Genomic DNA, 21,825 nt, shown 5'->3' with positions numbered 1-21,825 from the left:
GCTATTTACAGAACTCACATTTACTTAAAAAAATAATAATAATTACCAAGAGAAGTGACTTGATAGAAAATGTATGTTTTGGAAGCATATTTAACCTTTATTGAAGACAACGGTACAAGAAATTTATGTTTTTATTTTCTCACAGGCTTTATTTTAGACTTCTAAAAATATGCTTTAAATCTTTAATCTGGGGGAAAAAAACAGTATCTGGAGTAGACACGAGCAATACTGCTGTTAGAATTCCAACAGAGTAATGTCTAGGCTGTATTACATCACTTTGATCAGAAGACTATTATAAATTTTAAACTGCTCAGCTCTATGGAAAATATACAAACAACTATATCCTAGATGGAAATAAAAAAATATTTTGACATGTTTGTGAAGCATTCTGAAGATAATTTAGTGTATGTGAAATATTTATGTGTTGATAGTTTTTTTAGCACAAGAATAAAAATACTTCAAGTAAAACAAATGACATTTATTGTCAAAGGTATTGTCAGGTATGTGGATTTTCACTCCACTTAAAATTAAACTACATAAGGAAATATATAATCTTGTTCTTCCTTTATCACCAGTGTATCTGGGGAAATGCTGTTATTCACAAGCAAAACTTGCTATTTTCTCCTCTAAGTGTAGTGACATAATTTATGCCAGGAAAGACAAGCCCCTTTTCACTAGCAAAGACTGGTATTGGAGGGAGAAGGAAAATTCAAAATTTCAAGACTTCTTACAGCTTATTTGTGTTGTTCAAGGTGGAGATTGAAAACAGATAGACCTTTGCTGTGCAATTCAGTGATTCTTACTTATGAAGAACTATGCCTAGAGCCTGATAAGAGGCTGGGATACTAAATTTCACACTATGGTTATCTAAGAGGAATTGTGCTGGTTATCTAAGAGGATTTCTTATACTGACCCTGGGAAGAAAATGGGAACATCAAAGTATGCAGAAGAAGTGAGGAGTGTTAAGGAAAGAGAACATACAGAAACCTGAGATAAGTCTGGAGTATGTGAAGGAAAAAAGGGGTCATTGAGAAAAAGAAAGGCATTTTAAGAGTAGAGATTTGATGTTGCATGTGTGGTGGCAAAGCAAACCTCCCTGAAACCTCCGTAGTATATTCTGACTAGTTTTTGGGGAACAAAATCAAAGATTTGTATTAGGAAAACTAACAGAGGAATCATCGTCCCCATGAGTTACATAGAAGACAGAATATGGTGATTAAATGTAATCCAAGAAGCCATTTAGGAATCTTACAAAGCTAGTACAGGGCTCAGAGTGCATCAAAGACTGTTAAATAAAGGGGTCTGAAGTTGATGTTATTTCAATCTTAGCTGATTGGTAGGTTTCACCAACAGCAAGAACAACAGGAAATGGTATAGTTTTGTGAAAAGATCATTGAACTTACTGTTAAGAGACCAGATTCAGTCCTAGCGTTCCCACCAACAGAGCTGGGTGACTTTAAACCTACTTTCTCTGAACCTGGATTTTCTTGCAAGGAAGAGATGTGGTTACAGGGTCTCTAAGATCCCTTAAAATCCTAGTGTTCTCTGACTATAAGATATACTTACTTTGTGGGCTTTCAGGAGGTGATGCCTGTGGGAGTCCAATAATAGGGTATATCCAGCGTATTTCTAGGATTTCTTCACTGTCTAGTCCCAAATGCCTGATTAGAAATTAAATTATTAAGAGTGAATAAAAGCATAAACACTTTCAATATTAGTATAAAATAACACATTTTTAGTGACCTAATGATACTTTAAACAAAGCTTATAAATTTAAACTTCAGTGGAGAGAAACTAAGTATGAAATAAAAAACATTTTCTGCAAATGCTGATTTTTATAAACATTTCAATCCAAACCAGGGGAATTCATCACAAAGAACACAGTAGTACAATCATTGACAGATCCAAGTTACAACTGAAGAACTCTTTTCCCTACATTCAAAGGTTGGTACAACAGCTGGCCCTCCATATCTGTGGGTTCTGAATCCAACCATGAACTGAAAGTATTATATATAAAAAAAAAAACAGAAAAGAAAGAAATTCTGGAAAGTTTCAAAAAAAACACACACAAAACTTCTATTTACATATCATTTACATTGTATTAGGCATTATAATAACACAGAGGTGATTTAAGGGCTTCCCAGGTGGCGTTAGTGGTAAAGAATCTGTCTGCCCATTTAGGAGATGCAGGAGACATGGGTTCGATCCCTGGGTCTGGAAAATCCCCTGGAGGAGGAAATGGCAACCCACTCCAGTATCCTTGCCTGGGAAATCCCATGGACAGAGTAGCCTGGCAGGCTACAGCCCATAGGGTCACAAAAGAGACACAACACAGCAGCAGAAGTGATTTAAAGTATATGGGAGGATGTGTATAGGTTATATGCAAATTCTATGCCATTTTATGTAATGGACTTGAGCAGCAATGGATTTTGGTATCCATGGGGGTCTTGGAATCCCCCCCAAGGATACTGAGGGATGACTGTATTGGTATTAATATTTACTGATGTGACTAAACTGTGATTAACAAGAGGTAATACAGTTCCATGGGTTATACTCTAAACTGGACAGGAAAAGCACAAAACAAAAAATGCCATTAAGTATAGGACTTCAGAAAGTAATGGGGAAGGTACTTCTGGAGGCTACCAGTTAAAACAAAAAGGGCATTTGTAAAATTATTGAAAGTCCATCAGACAACCCCAGGAGGACAGCGATACTAGAAAATGGTTTTGATTGTTGTTGAAAACAGATTTTTCTTATTAAAGATGGAGCATAAGACACAACAGGCAGGACCAGCTTCACTAGCATATGACTTGTTCAATAGCACAAGAACTCCACACTCGGAATTGCTCATGTTTGTTTAATGTCTTGAAATTCTTAATACTTTTTGAACAATGGCCTCCTCATTTTCATTTTACCCAGATCACGTCTGCAGTCTTGACTGCAGGAGTGGTGAAATCCTGGCAGAATGGACATTAATGAGCCTACAGGAAAGAAGGTTTTGAATGTGAAGAAGAAATATGTACACATAAGTCAAAGTAATTTCCTTTGAATTAAGGCTTCTAGACCATTATTTAATTAAATTATAAAAGAAGAGAAAACATTTAAAGTTTGCATCAGTACTGGAATCTGTTTACATTTCAGCTAAGGAAAGAGGTGACAAGTAACATGCACTCTGGCAATGACACAGCACACCCTAGTTATGGCAGTATTTCATCAAGATGTCATATACCTGGCATGGTGCCATCACTTGGTATACATCAGCATAAATCCTATACTTTGCCCAGGCAGGCTGATCCAGGTTGTTCTGTAGATATAGACTCAAAAAGGAGGCTTTGTATTTGACTGTATCTGACTGTGATTCATTGACATGATACTTAAGATTGACTTGTTCCTCACTCAGAACTTCAAATCAGCAATGATATATACAATCCCCTATAACAAATATATTTTCCTCTTCTAACCAAATACATATCAAGACTTCAGAGAACATAACCTCATGAACTTTACATTGCATAACATATAAAAGAAACTGGATCAATGCCAGTCAAAATGAAATCATATTCCTTCAATGTCCTATTTAAATGTTACCTTTTCACCTCTGGGTGCAATTCCATAAAATTGTCAATAAACCATCTTTTTCCACTGGCTTTCCTCATTTGAATAAGGACCATTGTTCTTTCTAATTTCATAACCTGGGGCATAAATAACACCTGGATATCCAGAGTCCCTTTAGGAGGCAATCCAATTCCTGTTTAAAAAAAAAAAAAAAGTTCTACTGTGGTAAACATTTTAGAATATAATTTTAACAACGAAAGTAACCTCTCCTTACTGATTATCTAAATTTTTCAAAATCACTCCTGAACAAAAAAATATGATAAATTATAAGTGTACTTTACTGGCTTCACTAAATTTCCTCAAATGTCATCAATTTTTTAAAAAACACATTTTATCCTGAGGCAAGAAGGTTCTCCTGAAGAGGATAGAAGAACTGAAGATCTGTTGATAGTTTTAGCTTAAGTTTCCCAGAGTGATAAAAGAACCATAAAACCTATGAGCCTTTATAAGTCTTATTGTATTTTACATAAGATATAGTACAGCAATTCTGACCTTTCAATTTTTTTGTGTATTTTTTTTTCTAGACCATAATAGTTCCACATTTCTGCCTGGAGCCCCAAAATGGCTACAAGTAAGCTGTTTATTTCTCTAACTGATCCATGAAGGAAGCTAAAGCTTATTCAGGAAAGAAAGGGGCATCCATCTCAGGTTGTAAAAATCAGAAGACAGAAAAACTGACAACATTTTCTTACATTATAATGAATTTAAAAAAATTAGCCTTTGCTTTGCATAAGTACTACCTGCAAAAAAAAATTGTTAGACATGGAGTTTGCTAAGCCCCAACTAGAGAGATGCTGATTTGTTCACTCTGAGCTGAGGTCTCAAAGCTGCATATTTAAGTAGCTCAAGAGATCCAGAAGCAGATGGTCATGAGACTTAGAAAAAACCCCTTTACCAATGGACAAGTATTGAGAGGTTAGAAGATTAGTGAGCTTCTGGCCATTTATAACACTGAAGGTTTCCAAGTGATTTGTGTCTTCTTTTATTTTGAATAGTAACACTCTTTCTTTACAAGAAAATCTGGGATTACTGATTAATTTTTTAATTCTTTGTTATTAGATTGAAGATATTCAAGGCCATTTTGTGAATACTGTACTAAATTATAAAGAATATCAAAAAGGAAAATAGAAAATGGCCCTTCTACAAAATATTTCAACTCAAACTTCTTATAAATTTAAAATTTTTATTTTTATTCCTTCCAGAAATAAAATTTTTCTAAGGTGTATAATCACACTTAACGATAACCAATAATCAATATGATTTCTAGTTAGTATTTATTCACTGTTGACTATATGTTAGGTTCTGTGCTAAGCATTTTTCACATGACATCTCATTTCATCCTCCAAAATCACCATAAATAAGTGTATTATGTTTCTCATTTAAGATGGAGATATTAAGACAATTTGGTTAAACAACTTGCCCAAAGTTCCAATGAAAGACCGTGGTGTTTACTAAGATATATGAAAAATTTCTATCTTCAACTTTGTTTTTATGAGTTCTGTATTTTCAATGAATCATTGCAGTCAAATAAATAACAGCAAGAGCCAGAATAGGCTAGGATAAAAAGCTGGAATATGATAAAAACAGCAGAGCTGAGTCAAATAAACCATACATGAATCTCCAAGGAAAAGTTTCAAAATGATCATTCACTCTTACAAAAGTATATTACCCATCAGAAATAAACCAGAAATAAATAAAAATAAACTCAGACATTCAGATAGTGTAAAGAGTCAAGACAAAGATACAAAGGATTCTTGGTTGCTAACATCATGCTTTCTTATAATATTTGAAATGAAAGATAATCCTATAATAAGCCCATTTAATGAAAAATCTAGTAGGTTATTTGTGGCTGCAACTTTTCACCAGTCTACAAGTAGAACATCAGTCTACAAGAACTAATACCAGTCTATAAGTACAACCTATACCAGTCTATAAATAGAATCACAGTTCCTTTTTGAATTAACCATATATTTCTTTATTATTACATGTTTGAATGGTAAGAATTACTATCATGTTAATAAACTTCCAAGAAATAACTGAAACTCAGTATTGACAAGAACTTTGAGAATTTATCAGATTCATTCCACGTCTCATAATTAATTTTTATTTCCTTTGGTTTTCCCTTTGTCTTTTGCAATACTTTGAGCAGAGACAGGAAAGCCATCCACATTTCTATCTTATAAAGAATCTGACTCATGTTTACTTCTAATATCTATATGTTTTCATCCTCATAGTTAAATATTCAATCCATTTGTAATTTATCCACGTGTAAGGGATGAAGAATACATTCAAGGTTGTTGATTTTCTGTATGATACTAGTTATCCAAATATTGGATACTATTGCTTATACATGGAATCCAGAAAAATGATATGGATGAACTTACTTGCAAGGCAGAAATAAAAACACAAATGTAGAGAACAAACTTATGAATATCAAGGAGAACAGGGTTGGGGTAAATTGGGAAATTGGGAGTGACTTATATACAATAATATGTATAAGATAGATAACTAAGGAGAACCGACTGTTATAGCACAGGGAATTCTACTCAATGTTCTGCGTTGACCTAAATAGAAAAGAAATCTAAAAAAGAGGGGATATATGTATATGTAAAGTTGATTCACTTTGCTGTACACCCAAAACTAATACAACATTGTAAAGCGACTGTATCCCAATAAAAACTAAAACAAAAAGTTCAATGATTGGAAATGCCACCTTCATGAACTTTTCATATGTATTTTGGTCTTTTTCTGCAGTCCCTAGATTTCTCATCATGTGTAAGTACCATATTGTTTTAATTATAGATGCTTTATTTTCTGCTAGGACTAACTGTCTCCTTCAGCTCATTAAAACAAATTTTGTTGTTGTTGTTGTTGTTTTTTAAGTAATTAATTTATTTTTTATTGGAGGCAAATTATTTTACAATATTATATTGGTTGGTTTTGCCATATATTGGCAAAAATTTTTTTTTTCAAATTTCAAAGGAATAGTTAACTCCAAGAAGGGGATGACCTGGCAAACAGTACTTTTAATGGTATCATCCTACATTTACACTTTAGGGACAATAGCCATTTTTGTCCATTCATGATCGATTCAAGATCAACAATAGGGCCTTTATTTTTTTCATTTGATCATTATATTAGGTGCTTCTAGGTTCTTGGAATAGATTTTCAGCCAGTCTTAGTTTTCGGTGTTGCTAGAGGCTCATTTCCGGAGAAGGCAATGGCAAGCCACTCCAGTACTCTTGCCTAGAAAATCCCATGGATGGAGGAGCCTGGTAGGCTGCAGTCCATGGGGTCGCTAAGGGTCGGACACGACTGAGCGACTTCACTTTCACTTTTCACTTTCACACATTGGAGAAGGAAATGGCAACCCACTCCAGTGTTCTTGCCTGGAGAATCCCAGGGACAGGGGAGCCTGGTGGGCTTCTGTCTATGGGATCACACAGAGTCGGACACGACTGAAGTGACTTAGCAGCAGCAGCAGCAGCAGAGGCTCATTTCAATATCTACATATGTGTTTAGCAGGAAGCTGGGAGAAACCACATCAGTTGTTTCTATCATCTGACTGGGAAATCTAGTTTGTATGATGATTACTACATCCATTAGATTACACAATATAATAAAATGTATTTTGCACTCAAAACATTTTCTAAGCTGATCTTTTGGTGTTTTACTTTATTTCCATACAGTAATTACACAAACTAACTACGGATGTATTTACCTTTTTCTATTACAGTTACCATTCTAGAGGTTCAGTTCAGTTCAGTTCAGTCGCTCAGTCATGTCTGACTCTTTGCGACCCCATGAATCACAGCACGCCAGGCCTCCCTGTCCATCACCAACTCCCGGAGTTCACTCAAACTCATGTCCATCGAGTCGGTGATGCCATCCAGCCATCTCATTCTCTGTCGTCCCCTTCTCCTCCCACCCCCAATCCCTTCCAGCATCAGACTCTTTTCCAGTGAGTCAACTAGTCGCATGAGGTAGCCAAAGTATTGGAATTTCAGCTTTAGCATCAGTCCTTCCAATGAACACCCAGGACCGATCTCCTTTAGAATGGACTGGTTGGACCTCCTTGCAGTCCAAGGGGCTCGCAAAAGTCTTCTCCAGCACCACAGTTCAAAAGCATCAATTCTTCGGCGCTCAGCTTTCTTCACAGTCCAACTCTCATATCCATACATGACCACGGGAAAAACCATAGCCTTGACTAGACAAACCTTGGTTGGCAAAGTAATGCTTAGCATCCGAGAAATATTGAAAAGAGTGGCATTCATTCATTGTATTATCACTACTACTGTTTTGCTTTTGAAATCTGCTATGGCCTAGTTGCAATTAGCATTCAAATTTTATTCAGTGTATTTTAATTCAGCTATTTTGACTGCTCTTTAAAGATAATAGAAATATTTATGCACTGATCTACAACTTGAAATATAGAAGCTGTATAATGTTTTAATGGCTATGAGGTTTCCTGCCTTCTTAGAAGAAAATCTTCTCGAGTGTAAAGTGAACATAATCCTTATTTTAGTAATGAAAGTATTTCATCTTGGGAGATTAATTTTTAATCACTTTAGTGGTATTACATTATTACTCTCTACAACATAATTTCTAATATTTAGCATGGAATTAGAAATAGACCATGTCAGGAAATCAGAGACACTTAAACATGTTGTTTAGTTTCTGGTGACAGTAGAGATTTGATTGTGTACTTCTTTCCTACTCATGGAGACCATCACAACTTACATCCATTTGATTTTATTTTTAGACTTAAAGATAAATAGGGGTGTCAGCTAAAAGAAGAAGAAGAAAAAATGATAACAATTTCAGTTCATGTGTAATTGGATTTTTGACATATCAAGATAGAGCCCTGATTACATTTGACAGATGCATATTGATTTTCATTTTAAACTCTTCTTATCCAACATACTTAGTTGTTTCTGGAATTTTTTGCTTTAAATTAAATAAAGGTTTGAAGTGATAGAAGATTTTAATTAACTTCACTGACAATGTAATGCCTACCCTGCAACTGGAGTCTGATATTATCTTTCATATATTTTATATTTCGTATAAAACAAACAAACATAATGTGTGATTTTATATTTATAGAGCATAAAGCAGGAATTTTATTTTTATAATGGCTTCCCCAGTGGCTCTAGTGATAAAGAATCCACTGCCAATTCAGGAGACTCAAGAGATGCAGGTTCAATCCCTGGATTGGGAAGATCCCCTGGAGGAGGGCATGGCAACCCACTCCAATACTCTTGCCTGGAGAATCCCATGGACAGAGGAGCCTGGTGGGCTATAACCCATGGGATTGCAAAGAGTTGGGCATGTCTGAGCACACATAAACATGTCATATGGCTTAAGACATGTTCTCACATATCAGAGTTAAGAATTAAAAAATGCAAAGTCTACAAAACTGCATAGTTTCTCAAAGGTGACTCAAGTGTGCTGAAGTTGTCACCACTGTTACTATCTCTTCACACTTTCTTTACAGTTTCCATCTCTTGAGGCTCTTGCATAGAAGCTAACATATCTATGTTTTTCCCCATGGATTCTGTGCCAGTGATCTTCAATATTTTAGCTTGATTTCTTCTCTATCTTGTGCATGTGAATAAATGTCCAATTTTAAGCATGTTTCATTATGTTTCCCCTAAGACAGGCACTTATACTTGATTCCAACATAATAAAAACATTATAAGATTACTAAAACTTGAAAGAGTATATTTCATTTACAAAACAAAATTTCACTAACTTACATACTGTTGTCTTCCAAAAGTAGTAGAAAAGTACATAATTGACCTTTCATTTTACTTCTGAGAACTTTTATTCTAAATTTTTCTTTTTATGCCTTTTCTTGTTTAGTCGCTAAGTCATGTCCTACTCTTTCGACCCCATGGACTGTAGACTGCCAGGCCCTCTGTCTATGAGATTCTCCAGGCAACAATATTGGAGTGGGTTGCCATTTCCTTCTCCAGGGGATCTTTCCAACTCAGGGATCGAACCCGGGTCTTCTGCATTACAGGCTGATTCTTTACCAACTGAGCTATGAGGGAAGCCCTTATGCCTTTTCTAGCATGTAAGACAAAAAGGGTTTCTTTTTTTTTTAAGAGAAAATATTTTAAACTTAGCATCAGAATTAGCATAATTGTTCCAAAAGCAAACTTATATAGATCATTTTTTATTAATGTCACCAACATGGAGTGACAGAATCTTTGAGTTTTAATTTAATGATTCTCATCTATAATCTCCTAGTGAATGGAGCAACATTATGTGAGAAGTCTATGTGAGATGGCCTCTCAGCAATCATTTGGACCCATCATCTGATGCCAGTGAAGTACCAGTGAAGTTACTCAGTTGTGTCCAACTCTTTGCGATCCCATGGACTGTAGCCTACCAGGCTCCTCCATCCATGTAATTTTCCAGGCAAGCGTACTGGAGTGGGTTGCCATTTCCTTCTTCAGGGCATCTTCCCGACTTGGGGATCAAACTCAGATCTCCTGCATTGCAGGCAGACGCTTTACCATCTAAGCTACCATGGAGGGCCATCATCTGATGAGGAGTCCCTATTTGATGAGGAGTTCCTATTTCTTATGGTACTCAGTTCCTTCATGAAACAAAATTAGATCGTTTTTCTTTGTTTGAACCCCTAGTTCCACTGCTTAGAACTATCAGTCTCTGGGTGAAGCTCTGCTGTCAGCAATAAAACAGAAAATTAAACTCTGTGTTCACTATAATTTATCCCCTCAAGCACTAGACCCAGTTCTATACGTTCACTAGTGTCTTACTAGAGAGCCAGATTTCCAAGGACTTAACATCTTGACTATCATGTCTCTGCTGGGTTCTTTACTAGGCAGTCCCAAATCAATAGAGCTAGCTACATGTTATATCTGACCTATGATAAAGGATTTTCTGGACTTCTAAATACCACCTTTAAATTTCTATCTCTATGGACTACCTGCTCTTTGGGACATCACCATTTATACCCAGATTATAACATGTTGTCTGTTGCTTTTTCCTTAATGTAAGATATTTCAGATTTCCCACTCTACTCTTTCCTAACAGCTATAACTATGTCTGGTTTCTGAAGAACCAGTATAAATTCAATCAGTTAGGTTTAGTTAGAGGTTTTGGCTTCAAGTAGAGTTGTCTAGTTATTTATCAGATACTTATTACCCATTTCCTGAGCTATGACAAAAGATCCTTCATCAAGAAATATTCACACAAAGAAGTAATCTATATTCTAATATCTTACTGGATAGCATGTTTAATACACCCAAATTATCCAGGTATGATTTAATTATTGCACAATCGTTCACAGCAATTACCTATATTCTTATACTTGAGAAAAGCACTTTATTATTATGACTGAAAATTATTTTGCATTTGAGAATATCTTGCTACAAAACATGTTATCAAGAATGCAGTAGGCCAAACCCAAAGATGTGCTTCCAAGCCACACAGCACCTTATTCAATTTATGCTGATGCTTTGAACCCCATGTGAGACATTCTAATTTCCTCAATACTGTGTCTTGACAAACATTGTAGAATACTGAGAATAATTATACAGTTGGCATTCTAGCATGCTGGCTTTCTTTTCCTGTTTATCATAATACACAAATTTGTTAAATATTCTATGGTTTTACATAAGACACAGATGATGTGGATTTGACTAGTACTCTATTAGTAATTTATTATAGCCATCAATGCAGGTTAATTTGTGCATTCACTTTATCCCTTCGGTAAGGACTTTTCCAGTTACCCTATTCAAAATTGCACCTCCAACACTATGACAGTCCTTATTGCCTTCCTCTGCCTATTTTCTCCCCCAGTCCTATTTTATCACTATCTGTCTCTCTCCATGAGCATGTAAATTCCAGGAACACAGAGATTTTTGTCAGTTTGGCTCCCTGCAGTAGCCACAGAACTTAGAACAGGATCTTAGCATATGGTAGTTCTTAATAAATATTAGCAGCTAAGTGGGCTGAGCAAGGAACCATTCTGGTTGCTGGGGTTACTGTGAGAAATGAGACAGAAAGTATCCCTCACATCATGGTACTTCCCTTCTAGTGGAGAAAAAGAAGAGGAATAAATAGGTAACTGTTACATAATGCATTTCAAGTTAATTATTTAGGGAGAGAGATTTAGCAGAGAGTGCTTTAAGAGAAAATGTCTCTAAAGAAGTGACATTTAATGGAGGCTTCAAGGATTTACAGAAAGTTAAATAAGAATTCTGAGTGAGAGTGTTCCAAGCAGAAGGGTAAGCAATGTAAATGCTTAAATAGGAAATGGCTCAGAATGCTGATGCAGTCATTAGCTCAGTGAAGGGTGGGGCAGAGTAGAGATGGTGAGGTCACAAGGAAAAGCATTGATCACATAATGTTGGGGGGGTGTGGTTTCTGACCTCACTTCCTAATGGTGAACTGGAAAACATGGGAAAGATTAAATAGTATAGTGATACGACCTAATTTATGTTTTATAAGAAATCATTCTGACTTTTCTTTGGAGGTCAGAGAATAGTGTATAAGACTGAAATACAGGAAGCAGTTGCAATAGTCCAGGTAGTGTAGTCTAGGGTGAAAGTGGTAGAGGTGGTAAAACATGATCGGAAATGGGATATATTTTTATGGCTTTGCTATCAGTATTTACTCATGGGCTGGAAATTTGCAATGAGAAAATAAAAGGAATAAAGTACGATACCTAGCTTGTGAAGCACAAGCTGGAATCAAGATTGCTGGGAGAAGTATTAGTAACCTCAGATACATAGAAGACACCATCCTTGTGGCACAGAGTGAAGAACTAAAAAGCCTCTTGATGCAAGTGAAAGAGAATGAAAAAGTTAGTTTAAAACTCAACCTTCAGAAAACTAAGATCATGGTATTCGGTCCCATCACATCATGGAAAATAGATGGGGAAACAGTGAGAGACTTTATTTTTTGGGGTTCCAAAATCACTGCATGGTGACTGCAGCCATGAAATTAAAAGACACTTGCTCCTTGGAAGAAAAGCTATAACAAACCTTGACAGCATATTAAAAAGCAAAGACATTACTTTGCTGACAAAGGTCCATCTAGTCAAAGCTATGGTTTTTCCAGTAGTCATGTATGGATGTGAGAGTTGGACTATAAAGAAAGTTGAGCACCAAAGAATTGATGTTTTGAACTGTGGTGTTGGAGAAGACTCTTGAGTGTCCCTTGGAATGCAAGTAGATCCAATCAGTCAATCCTAAGGGAAATCAGTCCTGAATATTCATTGGAAGGACTGATGTTGAAGCTGAAGCTCTAACACTTTGGTCACCTGATGCGAAGAACTGACTCACTGGAAAAGACTCTGATGCTGGGAAAGATTGAAGGCAGGAGGAGAAGGGGACAAGAGAGGATAAGATGATTGGATATCATCACTGACTCAATGGGCATGAGTTTGAGCAAGCTCCAGGAGTTGGTGATGGACAGGGAAGCCTGCCATGCTGCAGTCCATGGGGTCGCCGAGTTGGACACGACCGAGTGACTGAACTGAACTGATGATACCTAGATTTTTGGAAAGATAAACTGGATAAATAATGGTGCCACTGACTAAGCCAAAAAAAATTATTGGGGGAATAAATTAGCATAGGTGATGAGACAAGTATTCAAGAATAATATTTCATAAGAGATACTTAAAAGATATCCATATGAAGATGAAAACAGGCAGCTGAAACTCAGGAGGAAGCTTAGAGTTAGAGAAATGAATTAAGAGGTCATGTGCAGATGGTATACACAAGCCTGAAAAAATACGTCTAGGAAGATACTATAACTGGGGAAGAGAGTGGACAAAGCCCGAAATGAAGCCAACATCTTGAATTCTAGGAGGAGATAAGAGACAAAAAAGAAGATTCAGAAAGACTGAGCAATGACATGGAAGGAAAACTAAAGCCAAGTGAATGCAATATTTCAAGGAGAAAAAAGTCAACTATGCCAAATGCTACTGAGAGAGAAACTGACATAGCACTGACCTACATATAAAGAAACATGCAAGTAGTGATTTCCAAGATAAAGGCAATTTCAGTCAAATTGTCAAGATTAAATCCTCACTGAAATGAATTTGAAAATTGGAGAAAAAACAAGTTGAGATATTCTGTACAGGAAGGGAAACCATCAATAAAATGAAATGGGAACCTAAGGAATAGGAGAAAAGATTTGAAAATCATGTATCAGATAAGGGATTAATATCCAAAATACATAAAGAATCCATACACTCAATGGCAAAACCCCCCAAAAAAACAAAACCCAAAACAATCTGATCACAAAATGGACAGAATATCTGAATAGGTATTTTTGCAAAGAATACATAAAGAAGCCAAGTACATAGAAAGATGTTCAACATCATTAATCATCAGGGAAATGCAAATCAAAAACACAATGAGATATAACCTCACACCTGTTAGAATGGTTTTTATAAAAATGACAAGAGATAAGAAGTGTTGGTGAGAATGCAGACAAAAGGGAACCCTGCACAATGCCCTAAGTGCCCACTGATGAGTGGATAAAAAAATGTGGGACATGTAGCCTTAATAAGGACTGAATTCTTGCCATTTGAAACAATATGGAGTAATCTCAAGTGCATTACACTAGGTAAAATAAGTTAGACAGAGAAAAATAATATCATATGATCTCATGCTGCTGCTGCTAAGTCGCTTCAGTTGTGTCCGAATCTGTGTGACCCCATAGACGGCAGCCCACCAGGCTCCTCCGTCCCTGGGATTCTCCAGGCAAGAACACTGGAGTAGGTTGCCATTGCCTTCTCCAATGCATGCATGCATGCTAAGTCACCAACTCTGTGCGACCCTATGGACAACAGCCCACAAGGCTCCGCTGTCCACAGCATTCTGTAGGCAAGAATACTGGGGTGGGTTGCCATTTCCTTCTCCATATGATCTCATATGTGAGGTCAAAAACAAGGTCATAGATACAGAGAACAGACTGGTGGCTGTCAGAGGCACATGGGGGGGGGCAAATTTAAGATGGTGGTCAAAAGGCACAAACTTCCAGTTAAATATCAATAATAAATAAGCTATGGGGATGTAAGGTACATCATGGTGACTATAGTTAAAAATAACTTACAGTATATTTGAAAGTTGTTAAGACTTTGGCCACCTGATGCAAAGAGCCAACTCATTGGGAAACACCCCAATGCCGGGAAAGATTGAAGGCAGGAGGAGAAGGGGACAACAGAGGATGAGATGGTTGGATGGCATCACCGAATCAACGGACATGAGTTTGAGCAAACTCTGGGAGCTAGTGAAGGACAGGGAAGCACAGAGTGCTGCAGTTCATGGAGTTGCAAAGAGTTGAATACAACTGAGCGACTAAACAACAACAAAAACAAACAGAGTATATCTTAGAGGGTCTCATCACAAGAAAAATATTTATTTGTAATATTATACTGTGTGATGATAGATGTTAACTAGACTTATTGTGATTTTTTTGCAATGTTTACAAATATCAACCTATTATGTTGTTACATCTGAAACTTATATAATGTTATATGTCAGTTATATCTCAACTTAAACAAGGAAGTAGAGGCAATGAGTATAAATAGCTCTTCCTAGGAATTCTTCAAATATGAAAAGAACAATGGGTTGGTAGCCACAGAGGTCAACAGATCAAAGATCACTTTTCCTGATACTTCACTCCTTTTCATTATAATTATATAATCATGGTCATACTTTTATATTTCCTGTATTAAGGTAGGGAAAATATATCTCCCACCTCCACTGATATTAAATATAAGTTAATTTGAACAATGGAGTGTAGGTGTAGGTGAAATATGCAAATGCATTACATTTAGATCTTGTGTTCCCTGAGTCTCCTTCAGTTAGTGACTGAGCCTTTCCTTGTCTTTTATGACCTCGACATTTTGAAGAGTATTGATAAGCTATTTTATAAAATACTCCTCAGCTTGAGTTTCTCTGATATTTTCTAGTGATAAGACTAAGGAAATATATTTTGGGGAATAATATCAGAGAAATTATTTTTCCCTCTCAGTGTTCAATTATCATGGGATACAAGATGTTGATATATTTTATTACTGGTCATATTAATCATTATTAATCAGTTAAAGTGATCTCTTCCAGGTTTTCCAATGTTGAGTTAGTATCTCCCTTTTGTATTTAATAAATACTTTGTGGAATTACTTTGAGAAGGTACAAATACTCCGTTTCTCTTTGAATTTTCACCTTCTGTTCATCCATCAGTGGACCTGGCTTGTACCATTTATGTATTCAGTAATTCTTCAGACCAGACTTCAAAATATTCACTTAATTATATTTGCTTGAATCTAAATATGAGCTTTTTCTGTTCATTTGATTTCTATGCCTATGTTTAGCCAATATAAATTAATTTAGTTTTTAGGTATATCTTAAAAATCTGTCAGTTTGTATATAATTTTGTTCTTCCTTCTAAATGATTTTGGAAATTCTAGTTCTTTTATCTTTTCATATACATTTTATAATGAGCTTGTCAATACCTACAAAAAAGTCTGATGAGGAATAGACTGGAAATATACTGGATCTATATATCAAATTGGAGATCAGTGACATTTTAACAATATCTGTTCTTCAATCAGTGAACGTGCCTATTTATTTAGCTTTATTAGATTTCTTTTGTCAATTTTTCCCACTATTCAGTATACAGTTCTTATATATAATTTGTTATATTTTTATCTAATACTTGCAGGGCTTTTTGTTATTATAAATGACATTTTTAATGTCAAATTCCAATTGTCCATTGCTAGTATATAAAAATACAACTGGCTTTTGTATAATGACTTGAAGAAGCCATAATTCTACATTTTAAATAAGTATTTTCCTGGATATGAAATTATAGATTGACAGTATTTTTTTTTTCTTTAATCACTACAGATGTCATACCATTATCATCTAGATTGCATGGTGTAAGAACAGAAGTCCTTATTTTACTTTACGTAATATGTCTTTAAAAAAAAAAAAAAACTCTGGGGTTTCCCTTGTAGCTCAGTGGTAAAGAATTTTCCATTCAATGCAGGAGACATGGGTTTGATTCCTCCCTGGTCTGGGAAGACGTCACATGCCATGAAGCAACTAAGCCCGTGAACCACAACTACTGAGTCTGTACTCTAGAGCAGCCACAACTACTGAGCCCATGTACTGCAACTATTGAAGCCCGCATGCCGAGAGCCCATGCTCTACAACAAGAAAAGCCTCTCACATGAGAAGCTGGCTCATGGCAACTGCTCACCGCAACTAGAGAAAAGCCTGTGCAGCAACAAAGATCCAGCACAGCCAAAAATAAATAAATAAATAAATTTATAAAAAAGAAAATCTGGCTACCTTCAAGGTTTTCTTTTTGTTGCTTGTTTTTAGCGGCTTAAATATGATTTGCCAAGGTTGGAAAAAATGTTATTTTCAAATATTTCTTCTTTTCATTTGTGGTATTCTTACAATCTCTCTGCTTTCTTGAATTGCAATTATGTTAGGCTGTCAGTTCTACAACTTTTCAATATTTTCTTTTTTCCTGTCTTGTTAATATTTTCTCTTTGACTCTAAGTTACTGTAATTTCTGTTAACCTAACTTGAAAATTATAGATTCTCTTTGGATGTGTCAAATCTGCCAATGAATCCATCAAGGCATTATTTATGACTTCTTCTGTATTTTCATTTCTAGCATTTTTGTTATTTTTTTAAAATAACTTCCATTCTGCTGCTGAAATTAATTCAATCTGTCATCCTGTCCATCTTTTCCATTCAAAGCTTAAACATATTCAGCCATAGTAATTTGAATCTCTTCTTAGGTAGTTTGAACATTCGTATGATGTCACAGTGTGCACCTAACAATTGATTTGTTTCTTGAGACGTGTTATTTTCTCCTTGTCATTTGACAAGGGGATATACATCTGTCTCATATATTTTTTAGCTGAGAGTGATATACTTTTGTTCATGTGGGGATAGTTTGCCAATGAGTTTTTCTTAATGTCTGCTCCACCCTCAGCTTTTGGTCTTCCCTTTGCACAGTACCTCACATAGGGTCTTCCTCCTGCAACTGTTCAGAGTTACTTGTGTTACAGTGATGCTTGTTAACCTTGCAGTAGAAGTGGTGAGGCCAGTGTTCTCTGTGGTTCTAATTAAACTTGATTGTCATGCACTCACCATATCCTCTGTTTTGAGGGATGTGATTTTCTTACTTTTATTGTTCTTCTGCTAGCTGTTGCCCTATGTCTTACATAAATCCTTGCTCTCCTCCAAGATTAGAAGTTATTATTTTTTCCCTCTGGCCTTACTCTAGCTGAAATGGGTTTTTACCTATGCTCTAAGGGCTTACCTAGGCTCCAAGAACAATATGTGTTGTTCTTCACTATGAAGGATAAGGCTTTTGTTCCATAGCAATATAAGAAAGAGGGTCCAGGAAGTCTGTACCACAAAGGATAATCTTTCAAAGTTTCTCCAGTTTTGTCTGGAGTGCCAGTGGGATTTTAGGGGGTTAAGCTACTAAGAGGATGTCACTGTCAATCTATCTTAACCCCTTGGGATAAAAATTATGACCTTTCAGTTTTCTCATCTTTTCATTGTTTTTGACTGTGAACAGTGCTTCTTTTTCCAAAGCTAAACATTTAAACATCACTGAGCAGAACATGGAAATGCCAAGTGACCGATTTTTAAAATTAGAAAACTTAAAAGGTCGAGAAGAAGTTTCTTGCCTAAGGTTATATTAACTGGTGGCAGAGTTGAGTTCATTGTAACCGTATCACCTAAACACCATTTCTATGAACCATTTACTGGGTCATTAAAATATTTTAGTACAAAGAAACTTTCTCTGAAACATATTTCTCCTAATAGTATTCATGATAATGGAATTTTGTTTATACAGTGATACCTAAAGAAGTGCTCATTTTTAATCCATTTTGGTCTATTTCTCTTCTGGAGATCTTTATTTTATTTTCTAAAGTCACATTAGCAAAACTCTGATTTAAATGTAGCAGTTTTATTTCTAGGTGAAATGGATTTTAACTGGAAAGAAATTATTTATATCCTTTTAAGATACTAGTGCTTTATACTTCACTAAATATCCAGGGAGTGATAACTGAGAAAACATGGTTGTTATCTTTACAACTATTACATTCTAAAATACAAATTCTTTGAGTATGTAACTTCTATTGATCATAGCAAGGATTTCCAAATTAGAATAACATCAATATTAATAATGAAAGTAGTAGCAACAATGATAAAAGCAAAATTATTATGCTATAAATCTGTATAACCATCTATATGTATAAAATGCTTGAGACAGAGTTTTGACTTTACATTTATTATCTAGATTAATGCTGAATTAGAATACTATCTTGTCAAATCATCACTGGTATAATTCACATTGCTTAAAGATAAACTTTCTCAATTTGAGGATTATGCATAATGCTTTATATAAACCTATAGCAATATAAAAAGAAGGAAAACCATATATTTTTATCCTGGAGAAGGATTTTGGCTTTCATTCATTGGCAACAATATAATTGAGTTGGAATTATGACATTCTCTTGAGAATTTTGTTAAACCATTTTGTAAAAATAAGCATTTAAGGTAAATAATGTGTCAGTATTTAAAGATTATAGACAGGTAATATAAGAAGAAAAAATAAAGTACTTATCAATAAACACATAAAAAACTATAAGAATTACTGTTTTAAGATGGATTAATAAAGTCAATGATAGAATTTGTTCTTACTTCCCAAATACACTGATGATGGGCTATTTTTTAAGCAACATCTAAATTTCTGCTTTCTTCTATATCATATTGAAAACAGAGAAAGCGACTAGTCATATTAGATATAAATACACACCATAAATATCACAAATTTTAAAAAAAGCACTGGTTAGTTATAACCAAATTACTGAAACAACATACAGAATGACCATAAAGAAATCTTGAAGTATGTATTTATGAACATGTTATCTTATTAACATATGCATCGATTAACTAAAATACTATATATTATTATATATATTAAAAAGTTAATATACTCAAATATGCATCAGTATATTATAATCATGATATTTATTCATATAAATTAACTTATACATTATTATTGATTTAAATTAATTTAAATAATTAATATATAATATATAATTTATATGTTAATGTTGTTCCCATTCATTGGGAAATCACTGGATTATTTTGTAAGTGATACAATCACAACAGACATCTAGCTAAAGGAAAAACAAATAGGAAAACCTGCACACTAAATATAAAGATAAGTTCTAGATGAATTATATATTTAAATATATATTTTTAAAACTCTACAGAAGGTTAGGAAAAAATGTAGTAGTCTATTCTCACAATGTTTGAAGGAGAAAATCTTTCTAGCTAAGACAGGTGACTCAGGGAATAGAAAAGAAAGGGCTATTCAATGATAAAATTGCAAAAAAAAGAAAAAACCTATGGGAAAATTCTATAATCAAATACAATAAACAAATAATAGATTGAAAGAAGTTATCTCCCAGGGATGTATCAAAAATGTTTTCTAAATTAATAGGTGGCAACACTTCCAAATCCATTCTATGAAGCCACCAGTACCCTGATACCAAAACCAGATAAAGATAAAAAAAAATTGTAGGCCAATATCTTTCAAGAATATAGATGTAAAAATACTCAATAAAACATTAGCAAAATCAATTCAACAATACATATAAAAGGATCATACACCATGATCAAGTTGGATTCATTCAGGGTTGCAAGGATGGTCTGACATATGGAAATCAATCAATGTTATACATCATATCAGCAAAAGAAACAACAAAACTACATGATTATCTCAGTAGATGAAGAAAAACTGTTTGACAATGTTCATACTTTTTATATTACTAAAATGCCCATACTACCCAAAGCAATCTATAGATTTAATGTAACCCCTATCAAAACACCCATGACATTTTTCACAGAACTAGTAGAACAAATAATCCTAAAATTCATGTAGAACAAAAACCCCAGAATTGCCAAAACAATCCTGAGGAAAAGGAAATAAGTTGGAAGCATAGTCCTTCAGACTATACTACAAAGCTACAGTAATCAACACAATGTGGTTTCAACACAAAACAGACATGTAGATCAATGTAATAAAGCAGACAGCCCCCAAATAATTCCAATCCACACATCTATGATCAATTAATCCACAACAAAGGAGGCAAGAAAATACAATGGAGGAAAGACAGCCTCTTCAACAAATGGTGTTGGGAAAGCTACACATAAATCAATGAAATTAGAATACCTCCTTACATTATATGGGCTTCCCAGGCAGCTCAATGGTAAAGAAACTGCCTGCTACTGAAGAAGACACAAGAGACGTAGGTTCAATCCCTGGGTTGAGAAGATCGGCTGGAGGAGGCCATAGTGACCCACTTCAGTATTCATGCCTGGAAAACTCCATAGTCAGAGGAGCCTGGTAGCCCGTGGGGTCACAAAGAATCGGACATGACCAAGCAACTGTGAATGAGCACACACGCTTGCATCACACATACAGATAAACCCAAAATGGTTTAAAACCTAAATATAAGATTTGACACCATAAAATTCCTAGAAGAGAACATAGGCAAAACATTATCTGACATAAATTACAGCAATATTTTCTTAATTCAGTCTCCCAAGGCAAAAGAAATAAAAGCAAAATAAACTAATGTGACCTTTTTTCTTTTTTCAGTCGCTCAGTCGTGTCCGATTCTTTGAGACCCCATGAACCACAGCACGCCAGGCCTCCCTGTCCATCACCAACTCCTGGAGTTCACTCAAACTCATGTCCATCGAGTTGGTGATGCCATCCAGCCATCTCATTCTCTGTCGTCCCCGTCTCTTCCTACCCCCAATCCCTCCCAGCATCAGACTCTTTTCCAGTGAGTCAACTAACTTAAAAGCACTTGTACTGCAAGGGAAACTATTAACAAAATGAAAAGACAACCTATGAAATGGGAGAAAAGATTTGCAAATGATGTGACTGACAAGAGATTAATTCATAAAATATACAAACAACTCAATAGTGAAGAAACAAAAAACCCAACCAAAAACGAGGCAGAAGATCTAAATAGACGTTTCTCCAAAGAAGATATACAGATGGCCAACAAGCACATGAAAAGATGTTCAGATCACTAATTATTAGAGAAATGCAAATCAAAACCACAGTGAGGCATCACCTCACACTGGTCAGAATAGCCATCAT

General features: G+C 35.2%; 1 protein-coding gene across 1 annotated transcript in view; it reads right to left on the bottom strand.

The window, feature by feature from the left end:
- The window catches only part of CFAP47 (cilia and flagella associated protein 47), a 509,689-nt gene that overhangs the window by 62,321 nt on the left and 425,543 nt on the right, over positions 1-21,825 (bottom strand). Inside the window, exons 60-61 of the mRNA XM_088833637.1 lie at positions 3,589-3,748; positions 1,567-1,661 (exon numbers count right to left, since the gene is read on the bottom strand). Of these exons, the coding sequence (XP_088689763.1) occupies positions 1,567-1,661; positions 3,589-3,748 (255 nt within the window). The remainder of the gene's footprint in view (positions 1-1,566; positions 1,662-3,588; positions 3,749-21,825) is intronic.

The sequence above is a fragment of the Moschus berezovskii genome, chromosome X, assembly GCF_049115385.1.
Source record: "Moschus berezovskii isolate FMDL1 chromosome X, NW_MosBer_1.0, whole genome shotgun sequence".
Taxonomy (NCBI): Eukaryota; Metazoa; Chordata; class Mammalia; order Artiodactyla; family Moschidae; genus Moschus; species Moschus berezovskii.
The sequence above is the reverse complement of the archived record's forward strand: the minus strand, read 5'-3'. Positions and strand labels throughout refer to the sequence as shown.